General features: G+C 41.1%; 2 protein-coding genes across 3 annotated transcripts; one reads left to right on the top strand and one right to left on the bottom strand.

Moving 5' to 3' along the window:
* The first annotated feature begins 759 nt into the window (after positions 1–759).
* Positions 760–5,806, top strand: LOC100743595 (arylsulfatase B). Its single transcript, XM_012387172.3, has 9 exons — positions 760–1,059; positions 1,130–1,282; positions 1,846–2,019; positions 2,623–2,835; positions 3,396–3,645; positions 4,150–4,329; positions 4,422–4,688; positions 5,126–5,399; positions 5,502–5,806. The coding sequence occupies exons 2-9, from the start codon at positions 1,172–1,174 to the stop codon at positions 5,668–5,670; spliced, it is 1,638 nt and encodes a 545-aa protein (XP_012242595.1). The 5' UTR covers positions 760–1,059; positions 1,130–1,171; the 3' UTR covers positions 5,671–5,806.
* A 70-nt stretch (positions 5,807–5,876) lies between these two features.
* LOC100743471 (uncharacterized protein KIAA0930 homolog) lies at positions 5,877–14,648 on the bottom strand. Of its 2 annotated transcripts, XM_003490625.4 has the most exons (9): positions 14,155–14,648; positions 11,784–12,103; positions 10,665–10,928; positions 10,486–10,585; positions 10,089–10,394; positions 9,046–9,237; positions 8,136–8,696; positions 6,312–6,461; positions 5,877–6,059 (listed from the first exon to the last, which is right to left on the bottom strand). In XM_003490625.4, exons 1-9 carry the CDS (start codon positions 14,273–14,275, stop codon positions 6,019–6,021), a joined length of 2,055 nt encoding a protein of 684 aa, XP_003490673.1. In that variant the 5' UTR covers positions 14,276–14,648; the 3' UTR covers positions 5,877–6,018. The 2 variants fall into 2 exon arrangements, with proteins under 2 accessions (XP_003490673.1, XP_012242594.1); XM_012387171.3 differs by lacking the exons at positions 8,136–8,696; positions 9,046–9,237 and having other exon boundaries at positions 14,155–14,647.
* Positions 14,649–14,674: the final 26 nt, after the last annotated feature.

Below are 14,674 nucleotides of genomic sequence, written 5' to 3'. Positions count from 1 at the left end.
CAATGTACTGATCCACGTCACCGAATAGCATTCCCTTTCCTGTTAGGCACCTACCATTTTCCTAACAATTGTTCCATCTGATAGTCATCTAAATTGACCTGTGTCCATTTTCACAAATAATAATGGCTCGATAACGATCACTCGCAATTTTCGACCGTGGCATTTTTACTTTTCATCCGTGTTTCCATTATTTACCAAAAATGCTCGTGTCACGTTGTAATTACACAATACTTCCATTGATAGTAAAATGTAACGTTTTCTTCTTAGAGACAATTTTTATTCCTGCTTTTCATTGTTTCTTTTCTCTTTTATTTACCAAAAAAAAAAAAACAAAAAATCGCAAAATACTTTGTCTATTAGCAAAATTGTATTTATTCTCCTTCCTTCAATGATTTTTTAACTGTTCAAACATTGCATTTCCCGTTCCAGAAACTTTCTTGTCAGAAATATCTTGACACTTAGTCACGTCGAGAAACGAGAATGGTTTCCACGATATTTCCGTTCTCCAGGCTTCGCATATAATTACAACGCAACACGACCGTTCTTCACAAATAAAGAAAACTCTGCTAAAGGGTAGAAACCCAACGCAATGGCAAGTTATGACCGAGCTCTGCTTAGAAACTTCTATGTAGTTTCAACCTGAGCGTGTCAATGACCTAATCCACGAAATCGTCGTGCAACCGCGGACGTTTTAAAGACGAAGAACACGGTTCTCCAAAGTGGGAGGCCAACCCCACCATCGCCGCTAAGAAGAGGACGAGCCGAGGACAGTTTTGCATCGGTCGTCGTCCCGAGTGCTCGCTTCTTCAGCTGATTTCCGGATAAGGAGGAGAGGGAGTCGTTTGTTTTTCATTTACACGCGCGAGTTTATCATTCTGTTATCACAGGCTCGCCACAGCTGTCGTTTATCATCGTCTTCGCGCTTTCTTTCTTCGTCATACACTCGTAGCTGGCGCCGTGTCGTGCGAAGCTTTGAAACTCTCCGTACGTGTAGACAGCAGTCGTTGGACACGAGGATTAAACTTCCGAGTCAATTATTGCAAGACAGATACATTGATCGCGAGGCAATTCTTTAGCGAACTGGATCGTCGAGAACGAAAATAGTATCTTCAAGGAAACCGGTTTACAGTTCCACGAAAGACTGAGAGTGGACGACCGGCATCGTGACAGGATGATAGCGATTCGAGGAACAGCGTCGTGGTTCTACCTGACAGTTTTCGTTGTTTGTCACGTGGCTGCTGCAGTGCAGCCCCACATCGTTTTCATTTTGGCCGACGACCTGGTGAGCTGTCAGTCATTTCGTTCATTTGCTATTATAAGCTTCGTGTACAGAGTGGTTCAGGTTTCTCACGTTGTTCTATGGGTATAAAATGGGAAAAGAATGAAATAAAGAAGCCACGTCGACGGATCGCATAACTTGAAAAGTAGAGAAAAGTGGCAACGGTTCGCCTAAAGACTATTTCTTCAAATCACCTTAACGATTATTATCCCGTCATCTTGCAATAAATAAACTTGCAGAAGTAAGTTATTAATCTCTTGATAATTGAATATTAATCGTGTTTTTACGTAATGAAACCGGTACAATCATCTAGATATCGAAGGTCGATGTAGTTCCAATGCTAATAAGTATACTCGTTTACTCGTTTATTTATTTATACCTATAAATTATCCCGAGGAGATGTAGCTAGAAAAACTTGCGTCACTTTGTACATTTTTTGTATTATCGAAATTTATAGAAGTCAACATACAAGTTACAAACACTTCGATATATCAAGGATATCGATCGCCGTTGAAAGAGTTCGATGAATATTTTAATTGTTGCGCCTAATTAAATCCGCCGAACAGGGATGGAACGACGTCGGATTTCACGGATCGGGACAAATCCCAACGCCAAATATCGACGCTCTGGCATACTCAGGCTTGCTGTTGGACCGCTATTACGTCACTCCAATTTGCACACCGTCCAGGAGCGCTTTGATGACCGGCAAGCATCCCATTCACACAGGAATGCAACATGGGGTACGCGGCTCCGTCATTAACTATTCAAGCGCGTAATCGGCTTGTAAATAAAACGATGTTGCGCTAAGGAGGATTTAACAACCGCAAGCATTAATTCCACCGTGGTTCGTTGCACTCCGACAATACTAGTTTCGTTCTATGGAGAGAGGAAAACACCGTGTCGCTGTGTTTTGTAACGATCTTCGAACCGGAATTATTTTTTAATAACGAAATTGAGTCAGTTGTATTGCCTGATTTACGTTAAAAATCGAATATTTGACAGACGAGTGAAACGAAAGATAATATAATTAACTTTATCGACAGCAATTGTTTGACTTTAGACAAATTAGATATTAATTATCGGATTATAGAATTTTTATGAAAATTACGCTGCTATATTTTCGCCATTATATTTACAAATTATTTACACCAACTATTCGATCTCGCTTACTTCTCACTTTGTTTCCATTGACTTCATACTTACGGCGAAAGTATAGCTGACCTTTAACTATTGGTATTACGGGACCTTAAAAAATTGGTATTTCGGTGAGACAAGGTTCGCGTTTTTAATTGTGAAATTCCGAGAAATCGGAGTATAATTAACGTTACATGGCGTGGAATTAGGTTCTGAAATGCGCCGAGCCGAGAGGACTCCCTCTTCACGAGAAGCTTTTACCGCAATATCTTCGAGAACTTGGCTATAGCACGCACATCGTTGGTAAATGGCATTTGGGATTTTACACGAAAGAATACACGCCTATGTATAGAGGATTCGATTCGCACATTGGCTTTTGGAGCGGTCATCATGATTACTTTGATCATAGTGCCGTGGAAAGTGTAAGTAATTTAATTTGCATCTTTTAACAGCGTATCCCGAAAGAGACTCGGACGAACCGTCAAATATACTATACACATGTTAATGTATTACGTATACAGAAAAATGGCAGCAAAAGTATCTTTACATATCCTAACTCTCTAAGGAAGGATTTTTTAGGATATTTTTTTTTTTGACATTAGGTTCTACGTTTCTTTCGTACAAAATTCTTGCAATCGTACGAAATCATTATTTTATTAAACGATACGAAATTTATTACTGTTGGATCTAATTAACTATCATACGAATGCGATAATAAATAAATTCGGTGGCTTCCAAATACTTTCCGTAGTAACTGCGTATTTTAAACGTCATTAAAAGTAACGCATTTGTTTCTTGTAAAAGATCGAGCTACGTACTTTGTATCTGACAGTAGAAACGCGGAAAATCTTGAGGAGAAAGAGATTTAAATTATTTTCTAAACCGTCCATTCTAAATTCTTCGTTTAATTTAATTACGCCATCAAAGGGTTAAATTAAATCGTTGAAGGAGGAGAATACTGTACAATTTAATTTAAATGCAGCCATATTGGGGATTAGACATGAGAAGGGGATTAAATTCAGCCTGGGATCTCCACGGCCAATATTCCACGGATATTTTCACGAAGGAGGCAGTGAAACTAATCAATGATCATAACGCCAGTCGTCCAATGTTCCTCTATTTACCTCACGCGGCTGTACATTCCGGAAATTCTTACAATCCTCTGCCAGTACCCGACCAAGATGTCGCCAAGTTCACCAATATCTTCAATTACGAGCGTAGGCGCTTTGCTGGTAACTAGAGTACGCTTGTTTACCAATCTACGTATAATTTTAACACTACGATTATCGATGACTAAGGCATGAAACTTGTACTAATAAAAATTATCGTCCTAAAGTGTGTTGACACTTACGTATTTCTAATAGAAATAAAATTTACTTATTTATTTCTGTAATTAGAAAATTACTAGAAAGAAAACTCGGGATCGTTTTATTCTTCGCTAGAGCTTTCGTATAACATCGTGATATGGAAAGTAAAAAAAGAAAAAAAAAAGAGTAGGAATCTAAATTTTCTCTGTAACTATTCTTCCAGTTGAGACGAATGCGTTGAAGCTTGGTGTAAGATGTTTTCTTTTGCTATACAAATCGACGAAAGCGTTCACGAATGCTTGCACTTATGCTTAGTTTTGAAAATACATTGTTTCAAATTATAAGTCGTTGTCTCGATTACTCTGACAATTGCAGCGTTAATAGCGTCAACGTTGTTTTTCAGAAAACGATACGATGACTTTATTGCAGGTATGCTGAGCAAGCTAGACGAGTCGGTTGGCCAGGTGGTCGAAGCTCTTCGCAAGAAGGGGATGCTAAAAAACAGCGTGATCGTGTTCTCCACGGATAATGGCGGGCCACCGGCCGGTTTCAATTTAAACGCCGCTTCGAATTGGCCTCTGAGAGGCACAAAAAACACTCTCTGGGAAGGTATTACTGAAAGAACACTCATCTGTATATGATTTTCCAATGCGAGAAAATAAAGCAAATATAGAATTGAACGACCAATTTATCCTTATTAGGAGGCGTTAGGGGAGCCGGTTTATTATGGTCACCAAGATTAGTGCGTCCTGGGAGAGTGAGTAGACAATTGTTTCACATCAGTGACTGGTTGCCAACGCTTATAACAGCTGCTGGAGGAAATCCATCTAATTTGAGCATCGACGGGATGGACTTATGGTATGCGCTGAGTGAAGATACAGAATCGCCACGAAAAATGGTTCTTCATAATATCGACGATATCTTTGGAGTGGCAGGAATCACGTATGGAGACTGGAAGTACATTCAGGGTAAAAAGTAATTGTAGCTTTATCATCAGGAAATTAGGAGCTGCAATGGCGTGGTAAAGTTTCCGGTCGATTAATCCTTTCTCTTTATATCCCAGAACGATACCTGAAGAAATTTCGAAATAATATAATACGAGCGTTACAAGTTAAAAAAAAGAAACAGTTCAATAAATAAGCACTGTTATGTGGTTTTATAATATCAGTTAAAATTCTTTATTAGAATAGAAAATATTGGAATATAAATATTATACATATATTTATAGTATTGGAGTAGATTATATCACAATACCTCGATTTAGAAAATATTGGAAGATTATATTTTGGAATACAAAAAATTCATGTGGCCGGAAAATTTTGTAAACTACCGTGTATTATGGTTTCTACTTCTCAATTTCATTCGAATTCGTTTTATTTAATTATTATATTTTCTGGGTTCTAAGGGTCTACCTATAATGGTCAATGGGACGGTTGGTATGGCCCATCCGGGAGGGAATGGGTTTATGATATCGGAGGCGTGATCGGAAGTACAGCTGGTCGAGCAGTGGCCAGCGTCGGCTTGACTTTGTCTGCAGACGCTATTCGCAGGCTTCGGGAAGATGCTATGATTAAGTGTCCTCCGAAAAATGATAGTTTGCCACTATGCAAACCGCTGGAGGCGCCTTGTCTGTTCAATGTTCAACAGGACCCTTGCGAGGATAATAATCTTATAAACAAGTGAGTGAGACAATTTCTATAATATCAACGTTTTCAACGTCTTTCTTTTACCGATGACACGAGCTTGATGATGCGATTTGCTTATTTTTTGGGGGGTTCAAGGTATCCTTCCCTCGTGACCGAGCTGCGAGACAGGCTACGTAAATTAAACGCCACTGCGATATTACCTGGCAACCTGCCATGGGATAACAGAGCGAATCCAGATTATTGGGATCACACGTGGACTAATTTCGGTGACTATCTGAACGTATTCGCGAATAATGTCAGCTGAAGCTACAGGAGAAAGAAAACGGATAAAGGAATAAAGTTTAGCAAAGTACGTTGGTATCTTCTTATATCTTTAGACACGCAGGACTATGAGGTAAATGCATCTCGAAGGGAATCTTTATTAAACGTGTTGATTTTTCCTCGGTCGCCTTTGTCAGCCCTAGACCATCATCCTGTCCATATGGAGATAATAAAATAATAGGCGCGGGATTATAAATAGTATCTCGTTTATTCCTTAATCTATACACTTCGATCTTGTCGGGCCACAGTTCTATCCAAGTGTGTATAAAGTGGGGAGCGAAATGGGAAAAGGAAATTTGTTCGAAATGAAAATGGGACGTCCTCGTGTTGGCTAGAACGTCAGAATAGGTCCTTCTCGATGATCAAGAATATCTGTAAATACACGATAACACGCGTTATTTATTGCGCGGCACTGAAAGCATGTTCCCTGTGAAGGAATGTACTTACTTCCCTCTCTAGTTCACTGATACGCATTGCTAATACTATCTTATTTACATGTGCGAATTATTTGGCCAATGCTATTTTTATGACTGTCTTGGATTTATCAGAAACAAACAATCAAATCCATATTCCTTCCAGGGAATTTCTTTCCATTATGAGTCTGTCGTATCTTTAATGGCGTACCTTTGGCAATGCTCCACCATGGCAGGGTAATATAAGTAAGAAACGCGTTCAAGGGAACGGATTGGGCCCGTCTGGTCTCTTTCCAGAAATGGAAGGTCTGTGTGAATCCTCGCATCGTCCACAGAGGGTTGTAAGCGCCGTCGTCCAACTCTGTTAACACACAGAGAACGAACCGATTATTGCTAATAACTCTGAATATCGAACTAAGTCAGAGGCTTGACCAACGATTAAGATCCTGGAATGATTCGTGTCGATAAATTATATGAAAGCAATCGCAGGAAATAAATCTGGTTAGACGATCGACAAAAGTGAATTAAGATTAAAGGATCGGATGTGGGTTCGAGGATCGGCTAGCTAATTGCTGTTCAAATTCGTGACGTTGAATGGCTAAAATAATTGTTCGCAAAGGTGAACAGGTGTAGCACGAAAATATGTAGAGGTGTTACAATGATGCACATTAGCTACAGGTGCGCAGAATAAGTAAACACGAAACAGGGATGCACTAGCTTCTTCTTTCTGCGCACAACGTTCGATATTTCATTTTTTTTTCTCTTTTCGCATTAATTGCTAATTTGTTAATTTTATTTCTTTGTATTATTCGTTCTTTTCATTTTTGTTTATTTATTTGGTAGATCCTTTTTTGATATTTTGTTCGCGCATTGTTGAAGATGATCGGACGCTGTGAAGCAGAAAGAAAGGGTGAATCGTTGTTGCTACCACACGGACAGTTCGCATTCTACGATTTCTATCTCGACTCTATCGGTGTCAGTGAATGCTTGTCCCTCATCGTGGATGACTATGTTTATACCGGTGGTGAAACTCGCGTAACGAAAACGGCCGCTATTTTTTCACGTTGGTTCGTATTCGTTACCACCCCGATATCTTTAGAGCCGCGAGGTATAAAATTAATCACCCTATAAATTACTGTTAGAAACCACCACCAGCACTAGTGAACACCGTCACGACTGTTCCAACAATAATGGCCGACAATAATAGTCGATTGATCGCACCCCCGTTGCCATTGTTATTTCACCATCCTCATAAACACAGTCATTTGTTGAGCATGGCTGTACAAGTTTACCTTCCTAACTAGGAATGTATGAATGTACAAGAATACGAGTTGAGTACAATGGACAACATGACTGCTTTTTGGTGTCGCACGAGCTGCTCGATGAACGACCGTTATCCTCTGCATATAAAAATTAAATTTCTCTCCAGTGTAAATTGTTAATTCTAGCTTTACAGTTTTCGTCGCGTATAAATAATCTTCCTGTATAATTGTTCCTAATAACGAGGCTACTCCTATTATTAATTTTTACTATTAAATCTTTCTCTCCGAGCTTCTTAGTTAACTTCTTAGTTTGCCAATCTTCAACCCAAATCTAATTTCCTACTTAGAAGTAAGAATTTCTGAACAAAGCTACTCCTATTAACTTCTATGCAACTCTCCAGTTCCCCTTCAATCAGTCTTTCAATTCTCAACACAAATCTAATTTTCTAGGAATAACTATTTCTAAACAAACAAACTGTTATACTAACTTTCTTGTTTTATTACATTTATTAAACGTTATGCAACGTTTTCTTCTAAGGCTTGAAACAGACCTTTGCGTTAGACAAACTTATCAAACGGAACTTAGAGACCTCCAGGGAAACTAAAAAATCATTCCCGCCTATCTATGATATCCACGTATTTCCATAATAATTCGGCTTAATTCGTAAATTGCGCAAAAGAAAGCGGTCGTTCACAGAGCAGACCCGTGTCCTGTACGCGTGGGCGCGTGATCGGGTGTAGAGATGTGTCGGGCAGGGGGAAGAAGAATTTACCCTGTGAGCCGGGGCGGCGCGGGAGCTCGCACCAATAGTAGATAGCTGTGCCGTCTGGTGTGACTCGATGCGGCGGAAGAGGGTTGCCTGCGAAGCTGCCGGACAATGCTCGTCTTCGCCTCCTTCTAGGCAGAGTGGCGCTCTGTCTGTGCGTGGTCAGGTTGCCTCTTGTAATACGGGCGTTCGCGTTTTTATCTCTCATCTGCTCGTCGTTTTTGTTCTTGTTCCGGCCGGTGTAGTATTCTTCGTGATCCGAGCCAGCCGAACGAAGACGCCGGCGACCATCGGTCCGACGTACCCTGACCACTTCGTCGTCGCTGAGTCGTCGATGCTCCTCGTCGTTCTCCAAGTTGTTGATCCGCTCGTGATTAATCTGACCGGTGCTGTATGGCCTTCGTTTGCGGTTATTGTCCTCCTCGTACGGTAGTTCCTCCTTGCCATGCACCAGAATCGCGCCCGCGTCCAGCTTCTGTCTCACGTTGTCGTCAGTCAAACAAGCTGCCGCTGGCACGAGTATCTCGCTACCCACTTCGATATGGTTGTGTTGGTGGTTGCGGAGGCCTGCCACCAGATAATTCGTTTCGACATTGTGTGCGCGCTCGTGTCGCGTTTTCACGATTCTTTCGTCCCTTCGTCTCTATCGTTTTGATTGGTTCTCATATAATGCAGTACACGATATCGAGATTGCTCTGGGATTCGTTGGCTCTATTCGATCGGTTATTGTACGATAGATTGGACGACGTCCAGATTGCTTTGAGATTTGCCGGCTTTATCGTTTTAATTGGTTTTCGTAGATTGGTTGACATCGAGATTGTTTTCAGGTTTATTGGCGTTCGAGTTAGTTCTTTTGGAAGACGAGAAACGCGAGAGACGAAGAACAATCGTTTTGAACACGCAGGAGCACGCTCACCGTGTGTTTCGTGATAGGCCTCCTTGTGATTCGACGAGTTCTCATTTTCGGTACGTTCCCACGAGTTACGTTGCTTTTGCTTGGGACGTTGTTGCCTGCCAGAAAGGAAAGGGGATCTTCGTCGCCTGACTTGAGGACTCCTGTGATTTCCTGGTGAGCCCCGGCCGCCCCAGCTGCTATCCTGTAGGTCGGCTACAAAGGAAAGAGCCGGAAAGGCACGTGACACAGATTAGAGACAATGTATTTCTATATCTTTTCAGTTTGGCTTCTTTTTCGATTCGTTTTTGTTTTCTTTTTTTATCTTTGAATTTTCATTGGCTCTATTTTGTCTGATTTTTTAGCTCAATCGTCCATTTCGCGACAAGCGTATGAAATTCGCGTGTGGTGGTGTTGGTGGTGGTGCTCTACAGCCGTTTCTTCTCGACGAACTCTCACGTATTTTATCTCTGTTCGTTTCTCGGAGATTTTCGAACGATCTTATCTGCGAAATGTACCGAACCACTGCGTCTCGTGGCACTTGGTGGTCTGAAGGAATACAAGAGCATGGATCAACTAGGTTCTTTCGAACCGATCTCGAGCTTCACGTTCTCGACAGCAAGAAAAAATAATCACGAAGATGAAAGTGCCTCTGATCATCACGTACGCGATCTTAAACGAACACCTTTCGTATTAATAATCCAAGAATATTCGGAAAAGCGTTCTTGCGTCTCGATCGTAATCATCTAAACTAAAAAAACTAAAAAAAAAAGAAAAATCTAAAAAAGGAAAAAAGATCAAATAAAAATTCTTCGAATAATAATCATAGATCGATGTATCATCGAGACCGACTCCTAAGAGGATCAACTAACTATCGAAAGAAAAATATGTGCAGAATACACAGATACGTAACACAACAGCATGCACAGTCGACTCTGAAAGGTGCAGGCACTAGAAAGAACAGGGAGAAGGTAAATATATAAGATTATTATCTTCATCCGCGACTTTCGTCCCGTCTTCGTCGAACTTGGACTAAACACCATGAAAGGATAACAGTTTGTAGTTACCGTCTCGAACGTCTCCAGCTTCGATTTCGTTCAGTCCATTGGCCATTGAGTCCAGACCCTCGTTCTCTGACCTGGCTTTCGTTGCAGCTGTGTCTGGTTTCGTTCTCCAACCACCCCGGACGAAATTATTCAAATTGGCGCTTGGGTCGGATAGCCTTCGTTGATGTCGATACATAAATAATTCCTCGGCGTCGTCCCAATCAGCGTCCCAGAGGGAATCCGTGGCACAGTAGCCAGGTTCCGAAGTTGGTGTCTCCGCTCCTGAACCCTTTGGCTTCGTCACAGCCATTTCCGCGTGCCCCTTGCCTGAAAACAAGCAACGAAGGTTTTCAGGTTTCCATAGAAAACTAGAAGCGATCGATCGATTTGTTGAAGGGTTTCCTATTGATAATCGTACCACGAGGTCCCTTCATTCGAACGAATTCTATTCGTTGGGAAGCCGCGCCAGAAAACAAGCCAAAGGTCATACGCTGCGCCATTTTGGTACTGAGACTGGACTGAAAGTAAAAATACGATGTTTGTTAAAAATAGCTGATGTAACGCGTTGGTTAACATGACTTTGTTAATGAAACGTACTCTTGCGTCATATACTTTCTTCAAAGCGTCGTATCTGATAGACCCGAGAAAAATGACACCTTGAATGGCGCCCTCTCTGTCGGACGCAACCAATTCCACGCATACCATCTCCCCATCCCTGACTAGAATATCACAGAAAACTTCGTCGAAATTGTCCACCATGAAACATATATGCGGGTACGTCATCTCTTCGAGATCTCCTTTCGCGTCCATTCGCCGCCGACTCGGGCTTGCGTAAACCTTTTGCGAGTGTCTTCGTAATACCTGAAATATTTATTCGTTAAAAAATTGCAAGAAAGTGGAATTAACTCTGCTGATTCTCTATGAGTCAATTTCGCCCTGCTTTCGATACGCAATAACGTTTTAAGAAAAGCTTTGGCATAAAATTGCAATGTGAAATCAAGTAAATTAACAAAGGTTACAGGTAAAATAACAAAGAGAGCACAAATTAGACTAAATACTACCCTGCTCAAGAGTCTCGTCAGAATTTCATCAGCAAACCACGGGACAATCTTAGCACCAAGCTTTCGCATTTCTAGATCATTTTTTACAATTCAATGCACGTTTTCTAAACTGACTTCCGGCGATTACCCGGGAGGTGATTCGATAGCACAAGTTTATGAACACGTTCAACGTTCTCATCGGTATACCAGGTAGAAGGTCAACCCTGGCGGGTATCATCTATCATGTCTTCCCTTTTTCCCTGAGATTTTTCACCCATTTGTAAATGGTTCGTTTAAGACGCGTGACGGTCGAAAGAAACATAGCTATACCAAAGACATTGTCATATAAGCAAACAGTATTCATAGATAGTCGCTACCAGATAGTCGTAGCATTTTCTGAGATAACAGTAAAGACATTGTTCTACGAGCTCTTTAAGCAGAAGAGTGCATAATTCCTGTATGAATTCTTCTGGTATTTAATATTCTATGTTGCTTTTAAATTATGATAGAGTTCTATCAATCTGGGCGCAGCGGAGAAGAAACGGTTCTTATGTAATAACAATTCTACGTAAAGGTTAATGGGGCAGCAAATAAAATATCGTTGCAACGAATAAAGTTCTGCTATATTGTAGTATCCATTTCCTTTTCTAACGCAAGGAACGAAAGAACGACTCACTTGCAATTCCTTGGGACTCGTCCTTGTGCAAATCGCTAACGTTAGCGTGTAGTCGAACTGGTGCACGACTAGGTTCAGGTACACGGTTTCTTCCCAATCGATGTCGGGATCGCCGATTGGTAACTTTTTGCTGTCTTTCCGGAACACGTCCACCTCCGTTTCGAACTTTGGTAAGTATCTCGACGATGTTTTCACGTGTTTTTTGCGCACGAAGAAAAGGAGATCGTCGCCGTCGATCGTATGCTCCGCCTGGAAGAGGAAGTGCCTGACAAACAGGTCCGTCCAGTAGGTTGTACCTTGAAGTATCACGAAACCCGAGTCTGCAGGAATATAAACAGGAAATTATTAAGTCGTCCTAAAAATCTGCACGAAAAATGCAAAGATACAGCAGATTTTACGATTATATCAGTGCAATATATTCCTCTAATTTATTTGCCAATTAATTTCTACTTTTTTTCTTTCACTTAATAAGTTGTTTATAGAAAAACGATTCAGGAAATAACAAGGATATCGAAAATATCATTGTAGTTCGAAAACACGTTCGAGTATTTTGAAAATATCTTTCCTTTAGAGATTTGGATTGTTACGTATAATATATGCAATTATCTGTTCGCGGTCGCGGGATCCCATTTGGAATCGTTAACCTACTTGTCGTCTGTAACTCATACTACGCGCCTCAGATTCCACACGCTGCAACATCGTATATTCTGGAATTTAAAGCTTCTTAGCTCAAGGTATTTCTTTCGAACAATTTTAAAATTTTCTCGCTTCTCAAAATCTAAGTAATAACTCGTGTATGAAAAAAAAGGTTTTTTAAATTTCCTACAGACCACTCAGGAAAGGATCAATGTTTTTGTAATACGTTGCGAAAATCGTACATCCGATATTATAAAAATTGTTTTAAGTAGAATTGTTCAATTTGATATGAATTATATCCTTCAAAAATAAAAGGTTTAAAATTGTAGAATGATTTAATACTAGCTAAAATAACTAAAATAAAATTAATAGAAATAAATAAAATAACTGTTTAGAATGATTCAACTAGTTAAAGCAGCATTAAAATGAATAAGTTGATTAATTATAAGAATGAAATATATTTAAAAAATGTAATGTACCTCTGGAAACAGAAAGGCGAAAGTTCGTATAAACAAGGGTAGAACTTTAGATTAGCAGCGATAAAACGAGCGATTCGAAGTTATCTATGAAGGTGCAGCGAGATAAAATAATCCTCGATTAAGCAGGAACTAAGAGCGAATGAATCTCGCTAAAGGCAATCGATAATCGATAAGAATGTTCCGCGAGGACTTAATCGCAGCCTCTATTGGCAGCTTGACATCTCACCGATTCCCTATCTGCTTTATTAAAGCTGTACGAGCTTTTATTAAAAACGTGGATGAAAGTTGGCCTTTTCCGATCGTCGGCTAAAGCGGAAATAGCTCATGATCCTATATAAATATGTTCATTAACAACATCCTCGTCGATATCGAGTGCCTAGCTATGTACGTTTACACACCACTTCAAACATCTTTCCTATTCGTAAAATAGAAAATCTAATCATGTTTTGCGACAGGATGTTTGTTATTTTGTGAATCGAGCTATATACGCAGCGTGCATCTAATTGCTCATTGATACCGCGTCACGTCATCTTACATTTATAGAATGAACGTGTATGCAATAATTACTCGTCGTTCCTAGCGTATATCATTCGCACGACTAAATCGTAGCTTGAGATCGTCAACTTCCGATAAACAATAGACGACGAAAACAAAGAAAGTGTACAAGTGCGAGGATACAAAAGAAACGAATGAAAAGGAAATCTTCGGTCCAAAAATAAATGATTTCAAATGGAAAACAAAGAGAAACTAACAATACTAGACTCTAAAAAGCATTACGTGCACGAACTAAAACGTTGCGAGAATGCTTTGAAGCGCGTCTCGCTGAAAATGCCTTCGACCTCGCAACATCGTAATTAAGAATGCAAACTTATTTAAATTTATTCCTCCGCCTCGCTATAACAACTTAAACGCGCCTATATTATCTATTAGACCTAGCAAACTACTCATACGTGCTAAGCGAAAAACGAAATAAAGAATCGAGTCTCCGAAAATAGATTGGAGAAATTGCCGATTAGCAACGAAACAGGCAAGCCGTACGCAAAACAGTTTCGCTCGTTTTCCCCTCACACACACTCATCGATCGTGGAATCACCCTCGTCTGGCAGCGTCTGTCAAACAAAGGCACCGATCCCTTCAGGAACACACCCTCGTCGCGTGCATTCACCCGCTTCCCCAATCTTATCGCCCTAAACCTCCCTAAACGTCCCTTGAACCGAACGAGTAGTGCTTCAACTTAAATACGAACTCGTACGAACCATCTTTGAGCATCTGCCTGAGCTCCTTGGTCCTCTGGAAGTTGATCTCCTCGAGAAGCTGCTCCAGCATTGTCGGTGGCCTGGTGAGGCCCGACGACGAGCTGCCCGCCAGAGTAGCCATGGTTAGCCCTCGTGGTTCAAGCCGCGATTCCTCTTCGGTCCCAGCTGTCGCCACGATCACACTCGGAAAAGCACCGCGTCGCGACGCGCGCGTTTCGTCGAATCACGGCTGATCGAGGGACTCAGTCACGTACGAGTCGAACGGAAATGTAGAGGTCATCGCGAACCGGCTACGATCGGCATCGCGTCTTTCTTCGTTGTTAGATCCGCGCTTCCTCCGTGTATGTTCTCCAGGATGCCATACTGCCACGCTTTTATCTTTCCTCGAGGAACGAGCGCTAGTAGAGACGATGTTGATTCGCGAGACGAGCTGCTGCTGTTGCTGCTATTGCTGCTGCTGCTGCACTACACCTCTACCACACGCTCGAGTTCACGCTTCCACGACAGATGAATAGCCAGC

This window comes from Bombus impatiens, unplaced genomic scaffold, assembly GCF_000188095.3.
Source record: "Bombus impatiens unplaced genomic scaffold, BIMP_2.2 scf_0463, whole genome shotgun sequence".
NCBI lineage: Eukaryota > Metazoa > Arthropoda > Insecta > Hymenoptera > Apidae > Bombus > Bombus impatiens.
Note: the sequence above shows the minus strand (reverse complement) of the source record. Positions and strands in the feature narration are given on the sequence as shown.

Excerpts from the sequence above, each read along its gene's own strand:
- LOC100743471 (XM_003490625.4), bottom strand. The coding sequence starts at position 14,275 with ATGGCTACTCTGGCGGGCAGCTCGTCGTCGGGCCTCACCAGGCCACCG. Across the intron at positions 10,929-11,783 it reads CGAGTCCCAAGGAATTGCAA|GTATTACGAAGACACTCGCA; the intron begins GTGAGTCGTTCT and ends TAAATATTTCAG. Across the intron at positions 10,586-10,664 it reads AGAAAGTATATGACGCAAGA|TCCAGTCTCAGTACCAAAAT; the intron begins GTACGTTTCATT and ends TTTTACTTTCAG.
- LOC100743595 (XM_012387172.3), top strand. The coding sequence starts at position 1,172 with ATGATAGCGATTCGAGGAACAGCGTCGTGGTTCTACCTGACAGTTTTC. Across the intron at positions 4,330-4,421 it reads AAAAAACACTCTCTGGGAAG|GAGGCGTTAGGGGAGCCGGT; the intron begins GTATTACTGAAA and ends TATCCTTATTAG. Across the intron at positions 4,689-5,125 it reads AGACTGGAAGTACATTCAGG|GGTCTACCTATAATGGTCAA; the intron begins GTAAAAAGTAAT and ends CTGGGTTCTAAG.